Raw genomic sequence first — 25,379 nt, forward strand, 5'->3', positions numbered from 1 at the left:
CTGAGGTGGCCAGAGCCTGAAGATGTGTTATGTTTGGCCAACACAGTGGTTTTAAAATTTTTGAATCTGAATGCCTTTAGGTGGAATCTGCCATCTCTAGTTTTTATAATCCCAAAAGCCTTCTTCTGCATAAACAGACGTTACTTATCTGACACTGAGACATATTAGTTATAAGCAAGACTTAGGATTTATTGGAGCTAAATATAAAAGTGGTCTTGGATGACCTTGAAATTATAGATTTATAAATATAGCCACTACAATTAATACTAGAAAAAAAGTTTAATGAATAAATACTTGAAACAAAGGTACTGAAAGTCTCCATTGATGCATTATTTTAAAAAACATGTATTAACTATATGTGCAAAAAAAAAAAAAAAACTATATGTACATTTTTTTAAAAACCAGAAAGTTGCCATTGTTACTTCCAAGTGTTAGGTGTATGGATAATTTTTCATTTTTACTTTGTCCTTTAGTGATTTTTTTCAAATTTTTACCACTGAACATGTAGTGCCAGTATAATCATTTTATCTAAAAACAGATATTTGCAAAAGAAATATCTAATAAAGGGCTGCTATCCAAAATACTCAAAGAACTCTTAAAACTCAACAATAACAAACAATCCAACTTAAAAAGTGGGTCAAAGACGTTAACAGACACCTCACCAAAGAAGACATACAAATGGCAAATAAGCATTTGAAAAGATGCTCCACATCATATATCAGAGAAATGCAAATTAAGACAAGATAGCACTACACACCTATTAAAATAGCCAAAAGCCAGAACACTGACAATACCAAATGCTGGTAACAATGTAGAGCAACAGGAACTCTCATTCATTGCTGGTGTAAAGGCCTTTGCTAGGCCTACTGTTACTAGATTAGTTGACCTGATGGTGGGAATGCAAAATGGTACTCTTCACTCGAGAACTTCCATTTAATTCTTTTTTTTATAGTTACTAGTTCTCTTTTAAGGCTCCCTATCTGATCACTCATTAAAACATATTTGTCTTTATTTGAACATGTTTTCCTTTAGTTCTTTGAACATATTCATACTAGTGGCTTTAAAGACTTTATTCAATCTAATATCTGGGCCCAATTAGAATCATTTTTTATTAACTGAATATTAATCATACATTTCTTGAATATCAATCACACTTTTCAGTTTCTTTCCACATCTAGTGATTTTGGGTTAAAAACCAGACAGTGTAGATAACATGTTGTAGTGACTCTGGATACTGTTATGCTCTTGTGATGATAACTGAGCTTTCATTCTAATAGGCAGTTAACTTGACTAGACTCAAACTAGGCTTTTGTCTCTCCCATAGAGTGAAGCACCTCATCTCTCTGCTTGGTTCTTGCAGCTACCAACAAATGCCTTTTAGTATAGCCCTTTGAAGGTCTCTTCTGTACCTGTGCAGTTTAAACAAACTACACAACCAAAGATTTGAGCACAATTTATGCTCAGATTTCAGGGCTCACTCTCTGTGCAATTCTCTTGCGTATGAGATTTCTTTATAAGTTTCCATATGCTCTATCAGCTCCCAACTCTGTCATCTGATAATCCAAGCCACTAAAACTTCAACTTTCTGCCACTATAGCTATGCATAGGTCACAGAAGACACTCAGTCAACAAACACAGAAATCTTAACCAGTGTATTTGCTTTTCAAGTGTAGGCCCCTCTCACATTTCTGCCTACTTTTTTGTTGTTTTTGTTGTTGTTGTTGTGGCTGTTGTTGTTGTTACCAGACTCATTTAGGTTATTCCTATGTAAATGCACTTTAGTACTTGGTCACAGATTTCACCAGATCTTATACTTAGATTTTGGATCTCCCCTTTTCTGTACTTCTAGAATCTCCTCCCTTAATTCTCAGCCACTCTGCCAGCTCTGAACTCTGCTTTGAGCTAATAAGACTATCAGTTTTCTGCCACATGAGATCCAGGGATAGGGGAATTCCCTCAGGCGAAAACATCACAAACTTTGCAATTCTTACTCATTGTAGTATGGTCTTTTAAAGGTAAACCCTACTTTCTACCTGCTTCTGATCACTATTCATTGCCTTCAAATAGTTTTCCAGATTTTATAATTGTTAATCTCTGGAGGCTTCATCCAACCATTTCATTCTGCCATTAATTAGAATTAGAAACACTGTCACATATTTTCATGTGCTTGAAATATTTTATAACAAAACATTGTACACAAAAACACACACACAAATAGCTGTCTGAATGTACAGAGATGATATATATGTTCGTTTTCTTGATTATGATGGTAGTTTTTACAGGTATATATTATATATCTAAACTCAGCAAATTGTAGACTTTGAAATTGCAGTTTGTTGTATGTCAATAAAGCTGCAGAAATGGGGAGGAAAACCTAATTGCCTAATTGATTAAAAACCTAGTTGACTATAACAGTTTTCGATTATACATAAGTAGTTCTACTCCACAAAGCTATGGCTAAGGACTGATGTTTATAACTTAAGAAAGACACTTTAAAGTGAGGAACTAACAGGAATATGCAGTTCCATTTGTATCTAGCAATCAGGTGTATAACAAGAACATGGAGAATTATGCCAAATTTAGGAAATAATACTGAGATTGTAATTATATCTAAATTGTGCCATAGTTATTAATATCATTATCTAGGTTTTAATTTGACTTTATTTTAGAACTTTTAGAATCTGAATTGGAAATCTAACTTAAAGTTACTAGGGGAAGACATTTTGCCAACTTCTTCACATCCCTCCACTGAAATGTAAGCTCAGCAAAGGCAGAAACATTTTCTGTTTTGTTCGTTACTGATCTTCTGGCACACACAGCAGTGCTTGGCATAGAGTAAGGGCTCAAAAATATTTTTGCAATTAATGAATGAGAAAGGTAGAGTGTTGCTAAATAATTTAGATAGTCAATCAAGTGTTCTCTGAGAAGAGGTTTGAGGCAATAGAAATCAGTTTTGCCTACAGTAGAAAAGTACTAATCAAATCATGCTAGGTGATTTGCTCCTGGGAAATAGTCTTACAAACTTTTTTTTTTTCGAATACTGTTTTTAGGGCAGTGAACATAATTTTTGACTCCTTTATACCTAACATTAAAAAGCAGAAAATTTTAGACCTCAAACAATAGAAAAACTCAACAATTTATAGAATCACTGTACTTGATTCATTTTCCAATTATACACTACTATTACATATCTATAATATCTACTATAATTTCATATATACTATTGAAAAGATTAAAATCCAGGAAAAAAATTATTCAAGTTAATCATCATACCTTTAGAAACAAGTTTTGACTCAAGTAAGATGACAAGATAAAGTTGATTTGGATACATCATTTTTTAATTCCCTTGTAAAAATAGGAAACCTATTTTTATTTATTTATTTATTTATTTATTTATTTATTTATTTATTTAAAGACAGGGTCAGTCTCACTCTGTTGCCCAGGCTGGAGTGCAGTGGCCCCATCTCAGTTCACTGCAACCGCCTCCTCCCAGGCTCAAGCAATCCTCCTGCCTCAGCCTCCCAAGTAGCTAAGACCGCAGGTGTGTGCCACGAAGCCCAGCTAATTTTTTTATTTTTTGTAGGGATGAGATTTCACCACATTCCCCAGTCTGGAAACCTATTTTATTGAAATATCTTTTTATCCGTGAACGTTTGGTCTTTAGGTTTATAGAATAACAAGCTTTAAAAACAAATGACCTTCCACAGATTGAATGAGTAGACTGTATCTTATGATACCTTATGTTTTAAGTTCTTTATCTTTATACTTATCAAAGGTCTTCCTTATAATCTTATATGCTCATTTATCCTGATTCTCCCTCAGATAATCATAAAAATGAGAAAGGACCCTTGAATGGAGCAAAAAGATTAAAGTAACCATTGATTGGCCTTCTATAGCTATAATTATTTTTCTCCTAATTTTACAAGTGAAAACAAATACTACATAAAAAATGTAAAATGTTTAAAAGCATTATTGTTTTTGCACATAAATGAAAAAAAACAGCTTTCAAATAGTGACTGCTTTAAGTTAAAAAGAAAACCATACTAATTCACCCTTCTCCCTGGAACCATTGAGTACAGTTAGAAATCTGCTTCAGTAGTCCCAATTATAAACAACAGGCAAATAAATCAAGGTGGTGACAGGTGGGGCATAAGGAAAAAGAAAGAGGAATTTCATAGGCAGAACTGATAGACTGGACAGTAACTGGATAGAGAGTGAAGAGGGACAAGGTGATTGGTAATGTTAATAAACTGATAGGAAATACAGAAAAAAGAGTATAGCTGGAAATAAGAGAAACTAATGAGTTTAGTTTAGAATGTATTGAGTGGTATCCAAAAGGCAATTGAAAATTCAGCTCTCAAAGTCAGGAAAGAGTCTGGAGGTACAGATCTGAGAACAGCAATGTGCAAGCAGTGCTGGACTACACGAAATTACTGAGGAAGAACATGTTGAACAAGGTACTAAAATTTCAAGAAAACCTCAAATTTAGAGGATGAGCAAAGAAAAACAAAAGACATAGACTAACAAGCAGCAGTGAAAGACATGGGAGAATGAGAAGACAGTGGGGTCTCAAAGCCAAGGGCTATAAAGTTTTCAACTAGAAAATAATCAGTGAAGAGTCCAGAGAAGATGAGGCTTTCAGATTTTGCCATCAAGAAGTCATTAACTTAGAGTTTCTTAACAGCCCGTAGAGTATCAGAACTGAAATAAACCCAAAACTTCTCTAGCATTCTGTAAGAACTATAGTTTTCTACCCAGCAAACTTGAGATCTAGTTCTCTAAGCAATAAAAATGCCGTAAACTAGAAGAATATACCATGTTATCATAACTTGGCACTACAAGTTGCTACTTTCCCATCTACTAATTTGTTTGCTTTTACTCCTCTCAGATCCAGAAAGAATTTTTAGTGATGGCTCCTAGTGTTTAATTTCAGTTAATCCATCAATCAATTCTGTTGATTCTCTCTGAAAATTAATTCTGGACTCCAACCACCTCTCACTACATTCCCTGTTACCATCTTGAATATCATCTCTAAGCTATTATTGCAACAGACTCCCTGCTTCAATCCTTAGCCCCCTATACCCATATCTCAATGCAGTAGTCAAAATAATCTGTTAAAAAATATCTATCAGATCACATTAACTCCTCTGTTTAAAACCTTCCATTGGTTTCTTATCTCACAAACTAGGCAAATCCGTATATAATCTGGCCTCTGGCTCATCCCCTAAAATTGTCCCCCCTCACTCACTTGGTCCCAGCCCTATTGGCCTCCATGCTCTTTATCTAACACAGTGGTTTTCAAACTTCAATGTGTATCAGAATCATCTGGAGAGTGTGTTAAAATTTAGATTGCTGAGCCACACCACTGGAGTTTCTAATTTAGTAGTTTTGGAGTGGGGCTGAGAATTTGTATTTCTAACAAGTTGCTGATGCTGCTGATCAGAAGAGCACACTTTGAGAACTACTGATCTAACATACCAACAACAGTCCTGCCTCTGGCCCTTTGCATTGCCTGGGGCATTCCTATCACAAATGGCCTCAACACTTCTTATTTACGTTTTCTTATTTCCTTATAATGTTTTCTTATTTCCTTGACTGAACTATCTTCTTATCAGTAGCACAGCTCTCAACCAATGGAAGCTGGCAGCTCTACCCCTACCTCTCTAAAGAAAGACTAAGTTAGATCACCCTGCAGCAGAGTAGAGACCACAGATGGTAAGCTTCTCCCCTGTGCTGAGCTTCTAATCAGCTCTTGAGACTCCTTCTCTTAAATATGGACACATACATATAACCAGACATTTGAGAAAAATACCTAGTGTAAAATATAGACACCACAACAAATTAACGAAGGTTAAAAAAAGATTAAATTCACCTTCATTCAGGTTTAATGGTAGTATGTGATCAAATTAAACAGCAAATATCATTTGCAGCATTTTGTTTTTTAACAAGATTCCCTACAGCATGGCCTATTTCAAAACAGACTGGTGTTTTAAATCTATTATTATTCTGGATAATGCTCAAGAACAATACTTTTGAAATATTTTCTTTGAGGTAAGCTAACCAAAACTTCACTTTTCCTGCCAAAGTTATCAAGTTGCTTAAATTCTTGTATGCTTAACTATGTTTATCAGAGCAAAGTTCATTTTCCAACAAATGAAACTAAAGCCACCTTTTAACTCCCATTCAAATAACTTTCTTCTTCAAATGTTGCCACTTTTGTTTCTCAAGGCCTCTTCATTCTCTTCTCCCGCCAAAAAGCCTCTCGGATTGAGTTCTATCTACCTAGGTAATTCACCAGTTCTTATAACATAATACAAGTAGGAAAAGATGAAACACATGCATATAATTTCACTAATTCTCAAAATCTCAGTAAGACTGTGTCCGGAATTGGTGGGTTCTTGGTCTCACCGACTTCAAGAATGAAGCCGCGGACCCTCGCGGTGAGTGTTACAGCTCTTAAAGTGGCGCGTCTGGAGTCTGTCCCTTCTGATGTTCAGATGTGTTCGGAGTTTCTTCCTTCTGGTGGGTTCGTGGTCTCGCTGGCTCAGGAGTGAAGCTGCAGACCTTCGCGATGAGTGTTAACAGCTCTTAAGGCAGCGCGTCTGGAGTTGTTCGTTCCTCCTGGTGGGCTCGTGGGCTCGCTGGGCTCAGGAGTGAAGCTGCAGATCTTTGCGGTGAGTTACAGCTCATAAAAGCAGCGTGGACCCAAAGAGTGAGCAGTAGCAAGATTTATTGCAAAGAGCAAAAGAACAAAGCTTCCACACTGTGGAAGGGGACCCAAGCGGGTTGCCAATGCTGGCTCGGGCAGCCTGCTTTTATTCTCTTATCTGGCCCCACCCACAACCTGCTGATTGGTAGAGCCGAGTGGCCTGTTTTGTCAGGGCGCTGATTGGTGCGTTTACAATCCCTGAGCTAGAAACAAAGGTTCTCCACGTCCCCATCAGATTAGTTAGATACAGAGTTTCCACACACAGGTTCTCCAAGGCCCCACCAGAGCAGCTAGATACAGAGTGTCGATTGGTGCACTCACAAACCTTGAGCTAAACACAGGGTGCTGATTGGTGTGTTTACAAACCTTGAGCTAGATACAGAGTGCCAATTGGTGTATTTACAATCCTTCAGCTAGACATAAAGGTTCTCCACGTCCTCACCAGAGCAGCTAGATACGGAGTGTCGATTGGTGCACTCACAAACCTTGAGCTAAACACAGGGTGCTGATTGGTGTATTTACAATCCCTGAGCTAGATATAAAGACTCTCCACGTCCCCACCAGACTCAGGAGCCCAGCTGGCTTCACCTAGTGGATCCCGCACCGGGGCTGCAGGTGGAGCTGCCTGCCAGTCCTGCACCCTGTGCTCGCATTCCTCAGCCCTTGGATGGTCGGTGGGACTGGGCGCTGTGGAGCAGGGGGTGGCGCTCATCGGGGAGGCTCGGGCCGCACAGGAGCCCATGGAGTGGGTGGGAGGCTCAGGCATGGCAGGCTGCAGGTCCTGAGCCCTGCCCCGTGGGAAGGCAGCTAAGGCCCGGCGAGAAATCGAGCGCAGCGCCAGTGGGCCAGCATTGCTGGGGGACTCAGTACACCCTCCGCAGCCACTGGCCCGGGTGCTAAGTCCCCCATTGCCCGGGGCCAGCAGGGCTAGCTGGCTGCTCCGAGTGCGGGGCCCACCAAGCCCACGCCCACCCGGAACTCCAGCTGGCCCGCAAGCGCCGCACACAGCCCCAGTTCCCGCTCCTGCCTCTCCCTCCACACCTCCCTGCAAGCTGAGGGAGTGGGCTCCGGCCTTGGCCAGCCCAGAAAGGGGCTCCCACAGTGCAGTGGGGGGACTGAAGGGATCCTCAAATGCCACCAAACTGGGAGCCCAGGCAGGGGAGGTGCCGAGAGCAAACGAGGGCTCTGAGGACTGCCAGCACGCTGTCACCTCTCAAGACTACATAAAAGTTTTTTTGTTTTTTCTTCTTAAAGATAAAAGCTAGAGATATACTTGACACACATTGCAGCTGTATGCCAAATGGTCAAGTGTTGAAATCAACATTCAGCTGACACCAAATGTCACCATTATATAAGGAAATACTGGGATACAGGAACAAATATAAATCTTAGACTATATGCTCCAGATACCTGAGACCAAGGTATCTCAAGTTAGTGTTCCTGAAGGCAGACCATGCCACCATTAGGTGCCAATGAACCCCAGGAGCGCCAAGGGGTGGGTGTTTGTTGGAGGTGTAGATGGAGCTTGGACATGGGGCCTGGTGTATGTGTGAGGTCTTTCAAAATGCAGTACCTATTGCCAAAGGTGGGAAGGGAATTGGGGCAGGCCTCAGACCAGGGGGTGGCTCAGTGGCTCTCTCTACACCATGTTCCAAAACAGAACCCAAGAAGTCCAAAAATTCTAAATCTGATCTTGGACTTCCAGGTATTCCTAAGGATATATTTGTCAAGGTACACAGAAAGAGAAAATATTTAAGTGTGTAAGTTTGTTGTATAATTTTAAACTATGTAGACATATGTTATATAGGTCTCCATTTGTATTGCTACCCCAAGCCTAGCTGTTAAATGCTTAAAAAGCATTTAAAATGCTTTTAACGATGAACGCATTTAACATGCTTAAAAAGCATGTTAAAAGCCCAGCTGGCTAGAATGCTTATAAATATTTGACATTGTTACATTTATTAAATACAATAGTAACCTGGATTGATTTTTCCTCAGATTCCGATATGGCTGACTCACCTTTACTACTCAGGTTCCAGCTTACATATACCTCCTCAGAGAAGTCTTTCCTGACCACGTTGTATAAAATAGCCCTCAGGAATCATCCATCATCACATTATCCTGTTTGATTTTCTTTACTTCCCTTACTGATATCCAAATTTATGCAAATTCCATCACAGCAGAGACCTTGCCTGCCTTGTTATTCATGTATAGACTAATGGATTCTTATTTTTTTCCATGGGTTATATATAATCTGTAACTGTCATTATCTATTGTATCGCTCCAATTTTCCAAGATCTGGCCAGTATATCACTCGTTATCCTTTTGTCATGTCCCCATCTTTTTTTTTTTTTTTTTTTCATTTTTAGCACTTCTTTACTTTCTGGCACCACAAGATATTCGAGATTCATTGTATACTTTTCTGCTTCAGCCCAAGGAGCTCCTATTATTTTTTCAGTCCTTTTAATGTTCAATAATTACAATGGCTACATACTATAGACTAAAGTGAATTTACTAAAGTAATTCTACTCTATGAGTTTGGCTCTACCTAAGTGGCTGACTGATACCCCCAAACATCATCTATAGTTTACCAACTAACTACATGGAAAAGCATTATATCTGTAAATAATAATGTTTGAAATAACATTTAAATATTTTAAATATTAAGTACCAAAAGTATTGGTGCTAAGACCAAGACCTTAGCAGATCATTCTTACAAAGTACATGGGGAAGCTATTAGGTTTTTGTTACTGCTGTTATTTATTGGTTTTATAAATTCTGACAGAGTTACCCTGTGCAGGTAAAAGGAACATTCTGGAATGTGACTTATTCCACTATATGTAGAGCTGTGTGTCCTCAGGAAAGTTACTCAACTGCTCTAAGCCTCAATTCCTACTCTGCAAAGCAGGATAATAGTGCTTATTCCATAGGGTTGGTATAAGATATCACTGGAAAGCAGTTAGCAAAGGACCTGGCATATAATAAGAGCTCACTAATACCAGATATTTCATTATTGTCCTCTGCAGATATAGCTATATGACCTTTTATATACTATATAAGGAAGGAACTTACAAAGCTCTGTAGGGTACATGAGCCATTTTCCCTTAATTAAGCAAACCAGGCCAGGCACAGTGGCTCACGCCTGTAATCCCAGCACTTTGGGTGGCAGAGGCAGGCGGATCACCTGAGGTCAGGAGTTCGAGACCAGCCTGGCCAACATGGTGAAACCCCGTCTCTACTAAAACTACAAAAATTAACTGGGCATGGTGGTGCATGACTGTGATCCCAGCTACTTGGGAGGCTGAGGCAGGAGAATTGCTTGAACCCAGGAGGCAGAGGCTGCAGTGAGCTGAGATCACGCCACTGTACTCCAGTCTGGGCAATAACAAGATTCCGTCTCAAAAAAAATAAAAAATTAAGCAAACTAGTAATGTTAATAAAACATTATTTTATGCATTTTCTTTCCAAGCATCTGCTTTACTCAAGAAACTTTAGGAAACTGGCAGTTGCCTGGGTGGAAAAGGGGGAGAGGAGAAGTGGGACAGAGGGTGGAGAGTCCTCCCATCAACAGCACAGTTGTTCAGTTCCCATTTCTTGATTACCTTTAGATACATAAATTTTTTCCTAATTGATAGATGGATCAACTCTATCTTGCTCTATCTTCTTTAAAGGAAAAAAACTTTATATACTAAAGGAATTTCAGTTAGTAATATCATCTGGTGACTTAGTTAAGTTTTGGCTAGCATTTCATAGGCAGATAGCTCATTGAAGTGAACCTCACTAGCTACATGGTTTTAACCATAACTTGGTTCCACAATGGCAAACCCCAAAATCATATTATAATAAGATAACAATATCCTTTTGAGCTTCTGAAAATAACTCAGAACTCTGCTACTGGCAGTATTTTTTAAAATGTTTATGCTTTTCGAATGACAATTTTGCAATATGTAGCTAAAGACTTAAAAGTACAGATTTCTTTTTTCTGAATAGTAATTACAATCCTAGAACAGGCCCTAAAAAAATAAGAATGGAAAAATGTATGTACAAGAATATTCATCACAACATTGTTCATAATAGAAGAATGTTAGAAGGAGTTTAAACATCCAATAATAGATGATGAAGTAAACTGTAGTAGAGCTATACAACAGAAAAGTACATATTCAATAACGACACAGATCTACATTTACTGATATGGAAAGATGATCATGATGTATTTTTAAATGGAGATCACAGATTATAAATGAGAATATATAGAATTCTAGTTCTTTTTTAGAATACACAGTATGCATTTACATTATGATATACCTAACTATATATAAGTATAGATATGCAGGTATAGAAGGATCTGTACCAAAATATTAGTAGAGGTTATATCTAAGTGGATAATTAGGGGTAGCTTTAGATTTTCTTTTTTATATTGTTCCCTTTTCTGTAGTTTTTATAATAAGAATGTATTACTTCTACAATTACAGAAAGTTTAAATACCAATCAACCAACCATCGAACCACAAAGAATCTCAATATCTGATTTACCCCATGCCTTAAGCATTGATGATAAATGCCAGAATGTCCTGGCATCAAAGGAGGCAAGTAAATACTTCCTGGGATAAAAGAGGGCCTATAATTATCAGATGAGACAATATTTCAGAATATGATATCAGGCATAACTACTTGGCACAGCCCTGAAGTGCAGAAGCATATCAGAGAAAGAAATATTTTCCTGATACAAGTTCCCCTTAACAGAGAGAAACAGGATAGGTAATACACATAATTTGAGGTAGGAAAAAACTTACTGCAGTGGATAATCTGGATGCCAATGTCATTTCCAAGTTCCCTTTGAGACCAAGAAGTGCAGGGACTAAAATGAAAACTTCTGTAACTTTTCTGAACACCTCCCAGTGCTGTAAGAAAAAAATAAAATAAAATGTTCTGGCACTCTTTAAAAAATACTTTAGAACAAAGACATTTCTAAAAATCTCAGCCTTTTTCCCAACTTGGCATCTACATTTTGAATAACCACACAGTTCATGTAATCAGCGAGCACTTAGCTTAACTCCATTCTCCTGAGCTCTGAAGCTCTGAGTCACTTTAAAAGATGCTGTTAGAGCTGGGGGTCAGCTGATATGTTGCTACAACCCATTCTACATCTACTTGTTACACAACCCTTATATTCCTAAAGGTTTTACTTTATCCCTTTATGATGACAATCGTTAGACTGGCTAGTGGTTAAGAGCACAGATTCTGGAATCAGACAATTGATTTGAATCTTGCTTCCAATACTAATTAAAACAAACCCACTGGAAAATTAGTGCTATTACTACCTAATTTCACAAATGAAGGAATAAAGACTCAGAGAGATTAAATTATTTCCCCAAGATCAAAAGATGGGACCTAGAGTCGACCCCAGGAGTTCTAAGTAATCCCATATTTTAATCCCCATTTTAAGGTGTGAGGCAGAGAGGTTCATAAAAACAGCACTAAACTGGAAATAAGGTTTGCGCTTCTAGCCATGGATCTGTCATAACTTGGCTTCATGATCCTGGATGAGTCATGTATCTTTCTGATCTCAATTTCTTCATCCATTAAATGAAAATAATATCCACCCTATCTAGTCTTTGGAGAAATACCATGTATAAATGAAAAATAAACTTCTAATGTCCCCAACCAATGGAATAGACCCCCTTCTCAGCCAAGGGCATTCCAAAGTAAACCAAAAATCTAGCTTAGGCCATAATGGGAAGGGGGCGGGTCAGACATGCCTCATTATACCCTCTTCCCTTTAAAATTCAGGCATAACTGACCAACATTAACATTAAAACAGAGATCTTAAGACTGACAAAATAGACTCTTTGTAGCAATGAGATACCAAATTCCAAACAGTCTTTAGTATAGCATCACATGACAGCAGACCCTGAATGAAACTGAAGTATTTTACCCCAAAATATATTTCTTTGACATATTTTTTAATGGCCCTGCAAAGCTGTCTCTTGTGGAGAAAATCTACATTCTGTAGCAAAACCTTTTCCCTTTCCAGGTCTTTTCCTGATCCAGGAGAGATTAACTAAGAGTCTGGCAACTTTTTAAGTCTGATAAGAAACATTTACCATCTATTCTCTCTGAAGCCTGCTACCTGGAGGCTTCATCTGCATAGTAAGAACCTTGGTCTCCACACCCCTTATCTTAACCCACATATTCCTTTCTATTGATTCCAGGTCTTCAAATAATTTAATTCTTTAAACCAATTGCCAATCAGAAAATCTTTGAATCCACCTATGACTTGGAAGCCCCCACTTTAAGTTGTCCCACATTTCTGAACCAAACCAATGTATAACTTACATGTATTGATCGATGTCTGCCTGTAACTTCTGTCCCCTAAAAAATGTACAAAATCAAGCTACAACCCAACCATATTGGGCACATGTTCTCCATACCTCCTGAGGCTGTATCACAGGTCATGATCCGTAACTTTGGCAAAATAAACTTCTAAATTGAGGCCTGTCTTGGATGATTTTGGTTTACACATGATAATGAAAATAACAGATATTAAAATAACAGATATTAAAGATATATATAAATATATTAAAGATACAAATATCTTAATAACACAAAGTGACATTTTACAAGTGCTATTAAGAGGTGATTATCCCAGTAAGATATTTTATGAGCTAGGCATATTAACTTTATATCAAAAAGTATCAAAAATATACATGTTGTCATGAATACCAAGACAGATGAGAAAAGTAAAACTTATATCTATCAGATAAATGAAGGAAAATTTTGATTTGTTCCCAAACTTTCCCTAGGCTGTTCCAAACAGATGTAGAACTGGGGGGCCTAAAGAGACCTCAGAAAATATTTATCAGATCAGTCTTCTGTAAAATCCTGGTTCAAAGTGTTCACAAGGGAAATCCCTCTACTTGGGTTCAAGCCAATTAAGGATGGGCCTAAGAAAGCACTGGGTGGGGGGGTTCAATGGCACCCCAGATTATTAGTCTTAAAAACTAACCAGCAAACAATTTTGTCCATGTTTTATGATGGGCTAACAATTCTGATGTGCTAATGAAATATGTGTCTTTCAAAGACATTGGTAGCAATGATGATAATGATGAATAACAGATAATAATAATAACAAATATTAATAATATCTAACATTCACTGATCGTTATGTTCCAGGCACTGTTCTTTAGACTCACTCACTTAATCTTCACAACAAACCTAAGAGATAGGTATGATTTTCATCAGATCCCGGATATACTTCAGAATACCTTTTACCTAGGTCATCATTTTATGACACTTGCTGTGATACTGCGAAGCATATATTTGGTCTTCAACCCTGTTTCCTGGCATACATCTAAAATCGTTAGAATTTAGTGATACACAAAGTGATGTCTTTGTGTATGCTGATTGATGACAGCTGGCAGCCCCAGGTAGCTTCAGGATAGGGGCTGGTCACCAGAAAGACCAAGGCATTATTAGAGGACTGGGACTTTCAAACTACCCCCACCCACACAAACACCTTTGGGGAGGATGGAGGGACTGAAGGTTAAGTTGACCACCGATGACCAGGGGTTTAATAATCATGCCTACATAATGAAGCTTCATAAAAGTCCAAAAGGACTTGGTTTGGAGAGTTTCCACACAGCTGAACATTTGGAAGTTCCTGGATGAGGGAGCACACAGGGAGGGCGTGAAAGCTCCGTGCCTCTCTGCCCCCATACCTCGCCCTACATATTTCTTCATCTGTATTCTTTGTAATAACCTTAATGAGAAACAGGTAGAGTTAAGTGTTTGCCTGAGTTCTGTGAGCAGCTTCAGCAGACCAATCAAGCCCAAAGAGGAGATCACGGGAACCCCAGCTTAAAGCCAGTTGGTCAGAAATTCTGGAGGCCAGGACTTGCATCTGGTATCTCAAGCGGAGGACAGTCTTTTGGACTGAGCCCTCAACCTGTGGGATCTGATGCTACCTCTGGATAATGTCAGAATTGAATTGGAGAACACTAATTCTGCATCAGCCAGTGTCTGCTGCAGAACTGACTGCTTGCTTGGTGTGTAGGGTAAAACCCCCACACATTTGGTCACAGAAGTCTTCTGTGTTGGTTGTTGCAACATGAAAGCATCACATGCCATCATGCTTTAGACCTGTTGGAATGCACGCCTATAGGTTACTCCCTTTGGTTATTCTTTCCACATTCAACTCAAATGAAATACTTATGGGAGAATTACTATGAAATACTTAACACCTCAGCATTGGTGTGACAACAATAAGAGCTATGAATTATTGATCTCCTATCTTGTGCCAAAAAATTCTACATTATTTTTTCCATACTAGTGAGAAATAAAAATCCAAATGCCCCAAAACCAACTGAAAGAACACTCTTACGGCCAAGAGGACAGCGTGACCTTGAAAACTGAGTTCTCGGCCAGGACAGCATGGGAGATCAACCACACCCCATTATACCCCTTTTCCCTTGTTAACTGCCATTAGGCTTTCTTCCCTAAGGGCTAAACAGAAATCAACCTTTTCAAAAGACTCCACTGCTGATCTTGACTGCTCCCACCCTCTTCTGTAGTTTCAGCAAAACAACTGACCAGGATTCCTTCCTGATAAGAGACCAGGGATCACAGAGTGGTTCTGGCCAGTCTACATGGGACTCATGAAGGGATATGAAGTTCCACTGCACATGCACGTTTCTCTTTTCACAAATACTCATGACTCCTCTTATAGCATATTAAATACGTACATTTGGACACCCCACCCAGCATAAATTCCTATTTCCTTTTTCCCCACCTTTGAAGTGTCTGTTTCTGGCTTCTGGCTAGAGGCGATGCTTCCCAGACTGTCAGAATGGCCACCTTGCAGGCTGCAACCCTGTATGAAATATAAAGCTCTCCTTTCCAAATTTATGTACCTCATCATTCAAAAGTTAACACCAGGTTGGGCAGCAGCTCACGCCTGTAATCCCAGCACTCTGGAAGGCCGAGGCAGATGGATCACTTGAGGTCAGGAGCTCGAGACCAGCCTGGCCAACATGGTGAAACCCCATCTCTGCAAAAATTAGCTGGCATAGTGGCAAGTGCCTGTAGTCCCAGCTCCTTAGGAGGCCGAGGCAGGAGAATCGCCTGAACCCAGGAGGCAGAAGTTGCAGTGAGCTGAGATTGCGCCATTGCACTCCAGCCTGGGTGACAGGGCGAGACTCTATCTCAAAAAAAAGAAAAAAAAAAGTTAACACAACCTGATGTGCTTGCAGAAGTTCCCAAACTTTCTCAGTTCATGGCACGCTTAGTATCTGAGAAATATTTTCATAGCATCCTTAGGACAAAAAGAATACCTAACAATCCTATGTATTAAGTAGTTAGGTCCAAACAACCTAGTAAGTATTTATTTCCTAACACTTTAGTAACCATTTGAAGAACTTATACAGGTAAATTGAAAGAAAAAATAGTATTTAATGTCATTTTTTACAACCATAATTATTTACTAATGGGGTATAAGTACCTGTTTGGCACTGCATAACTTCTCAAATGTTGGAATTGTAAACTATCACCTTCATTTCCTGTTTTATATTGATTTTTGTGTGACTCTTGCTTTTTATCACAGCACTACTGAAAACCCAGTTCTGCAAAAGACATACCATCCAAAGAAATGGAGTGTGATCTAATGTTGAAATGTTAAGCCACCTTGAGCTAGTAGTCTACAGTGCATCCAGGAGACATCATTGTGTTTCCCTCAAAAACTTAAAATATCCCACAGTAACCCTGGAGTGTCTTGACACACAACTGGGAACTATGAGAAGAGTATGAAGTAGTATGCACAGGGGTCAACAGCAAGGGCTCTAGAGTCAGATCACCTTCACTGAAATTCTGACTCTACTACTTACTGTGTGATTTGGGCAAAATTATGCTTTACTTTCTGCATCTAAAATATGGACATACTTGTACCACCTCAGAAGATTCTGCTCAGGACTGTGCCTCCACGTAGTAATTAACTGAGTGTTTATTAGCTGTAAGACCAGGATGCATTATCAGTTAATTTTCCTGTCAAGAGGACATAATGCAGAATATGTCCAGAGAGGGAATGCTGAAGCAGCTAGTGCCAAAAATAATGTTCACTTACTTACAAATTTTACCATGATCCAGTATGTGCTCTGGAGCTATGAACCTGCCGTAAAGTATGACTTCTTGTCATACCTAACTTTGCACATGCATCAGTGCAGAAACTGAGGTATACATCTACAAGTCAAACATAATGTCAGATTACTTACATAAATAATACACTCAAAACCTAAAAATCTGTTTAAATCCACAAGAATAAACAAAAATGAAAATTCAAAATAATAAGTTGAAGAACACATCTAAAGACTCCTAACTTTAAAATGACAGAGAACATTTTTTAATTGGTAAAAGAAGGTTATGCAGTTAAAAAAACACATACTCCAAATCCTTATATATGGAAAAAATTTTTATTGTCATTTAAACTTAGTTTGAAAATAAACCTTGGGCAGTATGGCCATTTTCATGATATTGATTCTTCCTACCCATGAGCATGGAATGAATGTTCTTCCATTTGTTTGTATCCTCTTTTTATTTCATTGAGCAGTGGTTTGTAGTTCTCCTTGAAGAGGTCCTTCACATCCCTTATAAGTTAGATTCCTAGGTATTTTATTCTCTTTGAAGCAATTGTGAATGGGAGTTCACTCATGATTTGGCTCTCTGTTTGTCTGTTATTGGTGTATAAGAATGCTTGTGATTTTTGTACATTGATTTTGTATCCTGGGACTTTGCTGAAGTTGCTTATCAGCTTAAGGAGATTTTGGGCTGATATAATGGGGTTTTCTAGATATACAATCATGTCATCTGCAAACAGGGACAATTTGACTTCCTCTTTTCCTAATTGAATACCCTCTATTTCCTTCTCCTGCCTGATTGCCCTGGCCAGAACTTCCAACACTATGTTGAATAGGAGTGGTGAGAGAGGGCATCCCTGTCTTGTGACACTTTTCAAAGGGAATGCTTCCAATTTTTGCCCATTCAGTATGATATTGGCTGTGGGTTTGTCATAGATAGCTCTTATTATTTTGAGATATGTCCCATCAATACCTAACTTATTGAGAGTTTTTAGCATAAGGGGTTGTTGAATTTTGTCAAAGGCCTTTTCTGCATCTATTGAGATAATCATGTGGTTTTTGTCTTTGGTTCTGTTTATATGCTGGATTACATTTATTGATTTGCGTATATTGAATCAGCCTTGCATCCCAGGGATGAAGCCCACTTGATCATGGTGGGTAAGCTTTTTGATGTGCTGCTGGATTCGGTTTGCCAGTATTTTATTGAGGATTTTTGCATCAATGTTCATCAAAGATATTGGTCTAAAATTCTCTTTTTTGGTTGTGTCTCTGCCAGGCTTTGGTATCAGGATGATGCTGGCCTCAGAAAATGAGTTAGGGAGGATTCCCTCTTTTTCTATTGATTGGAATAGTTTCAGAAGGAATGGTACCAGCTCCTCCTTGTACCTCTGGTAGAATTTGGCTGTGAATCCATTTTAGCCAAGGTAATTTATAGATTCAATGCCATCCCCATCAAGCTACCAATGACTTTCTTCACAGAATTGGAAAAAACTACTTTAAAGTTCATATGGAACCAAAAAAGAGCCTGCATTGCCAAGTCAATCCTAAGCCAAAAGAACAAAGTTGGAGGCATCACGCTACCTGACTTCAAACTATACTACAAGGCTACAGTAACCAAAACAGCATGGTACTGGTACCAAAACAGAGATATAGATCAATGGAACAGAACAGAGCCCTCAGAAATAACGCCGCATATCTACAACTATCTGATCTTTGACAAACCTGAGAAAAACAAGCAATGGGGAAAGAATTCCCTATTTAATAAATGGTGCTGGGAAAACTGGCTAGCCATATGTAGAAAGCTAAAACTGGATCCCTTCCTTACACCTTATACAAAAATTAATTCAAGATGGATTAAAGACTTAAATGTTAGACCTAAAACCATAAAAACCCTAGAAGAAAATCTAGGCATTACCATTCAGGACATAGGCATGGGCAAGGACTTCATGTCTAAAACACCAAAAGCAATGGCAACAAAAGCCAAAATTGACAAATGGGATCTAATTAAACTAAAGAGCTTCTGCACAGCAAAAGAAACGACCATCAGAGTGAACAGGCAACCTACAAAATGGGAGAAAATTTTCACAACCTACTCATCTGACAAAGGGCTAATATCCAGAATCTACAATGAACTCAAACAAATTTACAAGAAAAAAACAAACAACCCCATCAACAAGTGGGCGAAGGATATGAACAGACACTTCTCAAAAGAAGACATTTATGCAGTCAAAAAACACATGAAAAAATGCTCACCATCACTGGCCATCAGAGAAATGCAAATCAAAACCACAATGAGATACCATCTCACACCAGTTAGAATGGCAATCATTAAAAAGTCAGGAAACAACAGGTGCTGGAGAGGATGTGGAGAAATAGGAACACTTTTACACTGTTGGTGGGACTGTAAACTAGTTCAACCATTGTGGAAGACAGTGTGGCGATTCCTCAGGGATCTAGAACTAGAAATACCATTTGACCCAGCCATCCCATTACTGGGTATATACCCAAAGGATTATAAATCATGCTGCTATAAAGACAAATGCACATGTATGTTTATTGCGGCACTATTCACAATAGCAAAGACTTGGAACCAACCCAAATATTCAACAATGATAGACTGGATTAAGAAAATGTGGCACATATACACCATGGAATACTATGCAGCCATAAAAAATGATGAGTTCATGTCCTTTGTAGGGACATGGATGAAATTGGAAATCATTCTTAGTAAATATCACAAGGACAAAAAACCAAACACTGCATGTTCTCACTCATAGGTGGGAATTGAACAATGAGAACACATGGACACAGGAAGGGGAACATCACACTCTGGGGACTGTTGTGGGGTGGGGGGAGGGGGGAGGGGTAGCATTAGGAGATATACCTAATGCTAAATGACGAGTTAATGGGTGCAGCACACCAGCATGGCACATGTATACATATGTAACTAACCTGCACATTGTGTACATGTACCCTAAAACTTAAAGTATAATAATAAAATAAAATAAAATATATATATATAAAATATACATATATAAAAAGAAAATAAACCTATTCACTTTTAAACATATGACAAAATGACCAACTTCAATCATAATTATAGAAATACAAATGAAAAGGTGAAAAGTTTTCACTGATGAGATTGGTAAAGATCAAAAAGTTGGAAAATACACTTTTGCTAAGAGTATAAGGACATAGGCACTCTTTTGCACTGCTTGTGAAAACGTAAAGGTTTAACTTCTTTGGTGGAATCTGGTAATACCTATCAAATGTAAAACGACCAAAATTTTGACTCAGAATTCTACTTCTAGGAATCTGACCTATAAACAAACTTGCATATGAGTTCAAAAACACACCCATATAATGACTCTTCATCATTGTTCATAACAGCCAAAGATTTGAGGCAATTAAAATCCCCTTCATAAGGTAACTCGGCAGATTAATTATGATACATCCTTATATTAGTGCATTATCTGTCTGAGAAGAATTTGGTAAATCTGTGTGTACCTACAGTGAAAGAGCTCTAAGACACATTAAGAAGATCAAAGTGAAGAGCAACATTATAGAGTGTTACTTAGTTTTTGTTTTTTAGAAAATATATATATTAATGCAAATACATTCATTTCATGTCTGTTGAAGGAGATACAAAAAAAAAAAAAAAAACTAAAAACAGTCATTTCTAAGGAAGGGCCCGGGCTAAGGGTGCATACAGCAGAGGACAGACTTTTTTCTCCATCACTTATTCTTTCATACTGCTTAAATATGCTTAACCAGGTACACATATTACTTTTTTTAAATTAAACTTTTTATTTTGAAGTAATTGTAGATTCACATGCAGTTATAAAAAACTAATACAGAGAGATCTCATGTAACCCTTACCCCATTTTTCCCCAATGGTATCTTGCAAAAACTACAGTACAATATCACAACCAAGATATTGGCATTGATACAGTCAAGATATAGAACATTTCCATCACCACAAGGAGCTCTCCTAATTCTCTTTTAGAGCCATTTCTCTCCACTACTAATACCTCCTTAACCACTGGCAACCACTAATCTGTTCTCCACTTCTATAATTTTATCAATCAGAGAATTTTGTATGAATGAAGTAATACAATCTATAATATTTTAAGATTAGCTTTTCACTCAGCATAATTCTCTGGAGATTCATCTAGGTTGTTGCATGTGTCAATAGTTTATTTCTTTTTGTTGCTGGGTAGTAGTATTCCATCATATGAATTTACCAAAGTTTAACTCAACTGTTGAAGGACACTTCGGTTGTATCCAGTTCTTAGCCACCATGGATAATGCTACCATAACCATTCTTGTAGAGGATTTGTATGAACATAAGTCTGCATTCTCTGGGGATAAATGCCCAGGAATGCAGCTGCTATGTCACATGGTAGTTAATATTTAGGGTTTGTTTTTTTACAGAACTGCAAAAGTGTTTCCACAGCAGCTGTACCATTTTATATTCCCAACAGCAATGCATGATATCCTTTCTCTACATGCTAACTCCATCCAGTGTTGTCACTATGTTTTATTTTAGCCATTCTGATAGGTGTGCAGTGATAGTTCATTGTGGTTTTCATTTGCATTTCTCTAATGGCTAATGATGTTGAACTTCTTTTCATGTGTTTATCTGCCATCTGTATATGTTCTTCAGTGAACTGCTCTGGGTCTTCTGCCAATTTTCTAATTTTTTTTTAACTGTTGAGATTTAAGAGTTCTTATATATACTAATCCTTTGTCAGATAGGTGGTTTGAAAATATTTTTTCCCACTCTGTAGCTTGTCTTTTCATCCTTTTAGCATTGTTCAGAGTAAACTGTTTCTTTTATGAAATCCAATTTATTAATTTTTCTTTTTATGGATCATGTTTTTGGTGTCAAGTGTAAGAACTCTGCTTAGTCTGAAATCCTGAGATTTTCTCCTGTTTTTTCCCTAAAGGTTTTATCATTTACATTTCATATTTAAGTGTGTGGTCCATATTGAGTTAATTTTTCTATAAAGCACGAGACTCGGGTCAAATTTATTTGTTTGCCTATGGATGTTGAATTGCTCCAACACCATTTGCTGAGAAGGCTATTTTTTCCTCCACTGAATTGCTTTGGCACCTCTGTCAAAAATTAGTTGGATGTATTTGTGTGGGTCTCTCTCTCCAGGTTGTCCATTCTGTGGCATTGATCTCTGTGTCTATCCATCCTCTAATATCATGCAGTCTGGATTATTAAACCATATAATAATTCTTGAAATTTTTCCTGTCTCAAAATTGTTACAGCTATCCTATTTTCTTTCCGTTTGGATATGAATTTTAGAATAATCTTATTTCTATCTACAAAAAGTCTTCCTGGAATTTAAAAGGGAATTCTGTTAAACATTCAAGATGACAAAGAAAAGTAATGCAGAAATTTATCAGAGAAATTTAACAAAGAGATTGAAATAATAAAAATAAAAGAAAACAAATCGTAAAACTGAGAAATACATTTGCTGAACTGATAAATTCATTGAAAGCTCTCAACAGAATGGATCAAGCAGAAGAAAGAGTCGGTGAGCTATTTGAAAATACACAGAGAAGAAAAAAAGAAAAAGAAAAACAGCCTGCGCAACAAAGCAAGACCCCGTCTCGACAAAATTTTTTTTAAATTAGCTGGATATGGGCTGGGTACGGTGGCTCACACCTGTAATCCCAGCACTTTGGGAGGCCGAGGCAGGCGGATCACAAGGTCAGGAGATTGAGACCATCCTGGCTAACACAGTGAAACCCCATCTCTACTAAAAATACAAAAAATTAGCTGGGTGTGGTGGCGGGCACTTGTAGTCCCAGCTACTAGGGAGGCTGAGGTAGGAGAATGGCACGAACCCGGGAAGCAGAGCTTGCAGTGAGCTGAGATCATGCCACTGCACTCCAGCCTGGGTGACAGAGCGAGACTCTGTCTCAAAAAATAAAATAAAATAAAATAATAATAATAATAATAAATTAGCTGGGTATGGTGTCACATGCCTGTGGTCCCAACTACTTAGGAACTGAGGTGGGAGGATCACTTCAGCCCAGGAATTTGAAGCTGGGCTCCAGTCTGGGAGAAAGAAACCCTGTCTCTTAAAAAAACAAGAAGGAAAAAAAGGAACAAAGATTGTCTACAAGCTATAAAAAACTACCTTGAAAGACGAAATCTAATAATTATTCATATTCAAGAGGGAGTTGAGCAAGAGCAAGGGATAGAAAGCTTATTCAAAGAAATAAAAACTGAAAACTTTCCAAAACTTGAGAAAGCTATAAATATCCAGATACAATAAGGTCAGAGAACACCAGATCTGACCCAAATAAGACTACCCCAAGGCATATAATAATAAAATCTCAAAAGTCAAAGAGAGAGAATCCTAAAAGCAGCAAGAGAAAAAGAAGAAATAACATGTAAAGGAGCTCCAGGTCATCTGGCAACAGACTTTTCAGCAGAAACCATACAGGCCAGAAGGGGGTGAAATAACATTTTCAAAATGCTGAAAGAAATTTGAAAAGAAGAAAAAAAAAAAGCTACCATCCAAGAATACTATAACCAGCAAAGCTATCCCAGACAAACAAAAGCTGGGAGAATTCAGCACCTCTAGTTTTGTCTTATAAGAAATACTAAAGGGAGTTCTTTGACCTGAAAGAAAAACACACTAATGTGCAAAAAGAAAACAGTTGAAGATAAAAAATCCACTGGTAAAACTAAGTGCACAGCAAAACCAAGAATACTCTAATACTGTAATTAGGGTGTGCAATCCGCTCATAACTCTAGTATGAAGCCTAAAACACAAATCTATCAAAAACAATAATAGCTACAGCAACCCATTAAGAGATAGGCAATATAAAAATGTGAAAATTGGAATAACCAAAGGTCAAAAATGGAGGGGGTGGAGTTAAAGTGTAGAGTTTCTTAGTTTTTTCTTTGTTTCTATTATTTTCTTTGTGATCTAAGATAAGTTGTCATCTCTTTAAAATAACATTATAAGATTTTTTTGTTAAGCCTTATGGTAACCACAGTGTAAAAATCTATAACTTATTCACTAAAAATAAAAAGCAGCAAATTGAAACATGCAACTAGAGAAAAATCACAAACGAATCACAGAGGAAGACAGTAAGAAAAGAAGAGTTACAAAATAGGCAGAAAATAAGCAACAAAATGTCAATTGTAAGTCCTTACTTATCAATAATAATACTGAATGTAAATTACTCAATTCTCCAATGAAAAGGCATAGAGTGGCTACATGGGTAAAGAAACAAGACCCAGGTTTCTGCCTACAAGAAACCCACTGCATCTATAAAGACACACCTAGACTGGAGGTGAAGCAGTAGAAAAATATATTCCATGCAACTAGAAACCAAGAAAAGAGCAAAGAATAGCTATATTTATGCTAGATAGAATAGACTACAAATCAAAGACAGTAAAAGAGAAAAAGAGACCACTATATAATGATAAAGGGGTCAATTCAGCAAGAAGACATAACAATTATATATATATATATATATATCCACCCAACACCAGAGCTTCTAAGTATATAAAGCAAACATTTATAAATCTAAAGAGAGAGAGATAGACTACAATACAGTAATAGTAGGGGACTTCAACACTCCACTCTCAATAATGAACAGATCAGTCAGACAGAAAATCAACAAAGAAACACTGGAGTTAAACCACACATTAGACCAAACAGACCTAACTGATATTTAGAGAACATTTCACCCAACTGCTACAGAAGATACATTCTTTTCATCAGCACGCAGAACATTCTACCAGAATAGATTATATCTTAAGCCACAAAATATTATCCACAAATTCAAAAAAGTAGATATCAGATCAAGTCTCTCTGCAGAGCACAATGGAATAAGACTAGAATCAATAAGAAGATGAACCTCAGAAACTACACAAACACATAGAAATTAAACCACATGCTCCTGAGTGACCAATGAAATGAAGAAATTAAGAAGGAAATTTAAAATTTAAAATTTTCTTGAAACAAATGAAAATGAAAATACAACATGTCAAAATCTATGGAATACAGCAATAGCAGTATTAAGAGGAAAGTTTATAACAATAAATACTATGTCAAAAAATAGAGGCCGGGCGTGGTGGCTCATGCCTGTAATCCCAGCACTTTGGGAGGCCGAGGCGTGCGGATCACGAGGTCAGGAGGTCGAGACCATCCTGGCTAACACGGTGAAACTTCGTCTCTACTAAAAGCACAAAAAATTAGCCAGGCGGGGTGGCGGGCGCCTGTAGTCCCAGCTACTCAGGAGGCTGAGGCAGGAGAATGGTGTGAATCCAGGAGGCGGAGCTTGAAGTGAGCCGTGATCGTGCCACTGCACTCCAGCCTGGGCAACAGAGTGAGACTCCATCTCAAAAAAAAAAAAAAAATAGAAAGACTTCAAATAAACAACTTAACTATGCACCCCAAAGAACTAGAAAAGCAAGAACAATTCAAACCCCAAATTAGTAGAAGAAAAGAAATTAAATAAAGATCAGAGCAGAAATAATGAAATTCAGACTAAAAAAATACAGATCAA

At 37.8% G+C, this 25,379-nt stretch overlaps 1 protein-coding gene across 3 annotated transcripts in view; it reads right to left on the reverse strand.

The window, feature by feature from the left end:
• SLC41A2 (solute carrier family 41 member 2) overlaps window positions 1–25,379 on the reverse strand; it is a 156,802-nt gene that overhangs the window by 96,567 nt on the left and 34,856 nt on the right. For all 3 annotated transcript variants that reach the window (XM_034934374.3, XM_034934375.3, XM_055096070.2), the window contains exon 3: window positions 11,502–11,609. In XM_034934374.3, coding sequence (XP_034790265.1) covers window positions 11,502–11,609 — 108 coding nt within the window. The remainder of the gene's footprint in view (window positions 1–11,501; window positions 11,610–25,379) is intronic.

This window comes from Pan paniscus, chromosome 10 (genome assembly GCF_029289425.2).
Source record: "Pan paniscus chromosome 10, NHGRI_mPanPan1-v2.0_pri, whole genome shotgun sequence".
NCBI lineage: Eukaryota > Metazoa > Chordata > Mammalia > Primates > Hominidae > Pan > Pan paniscus.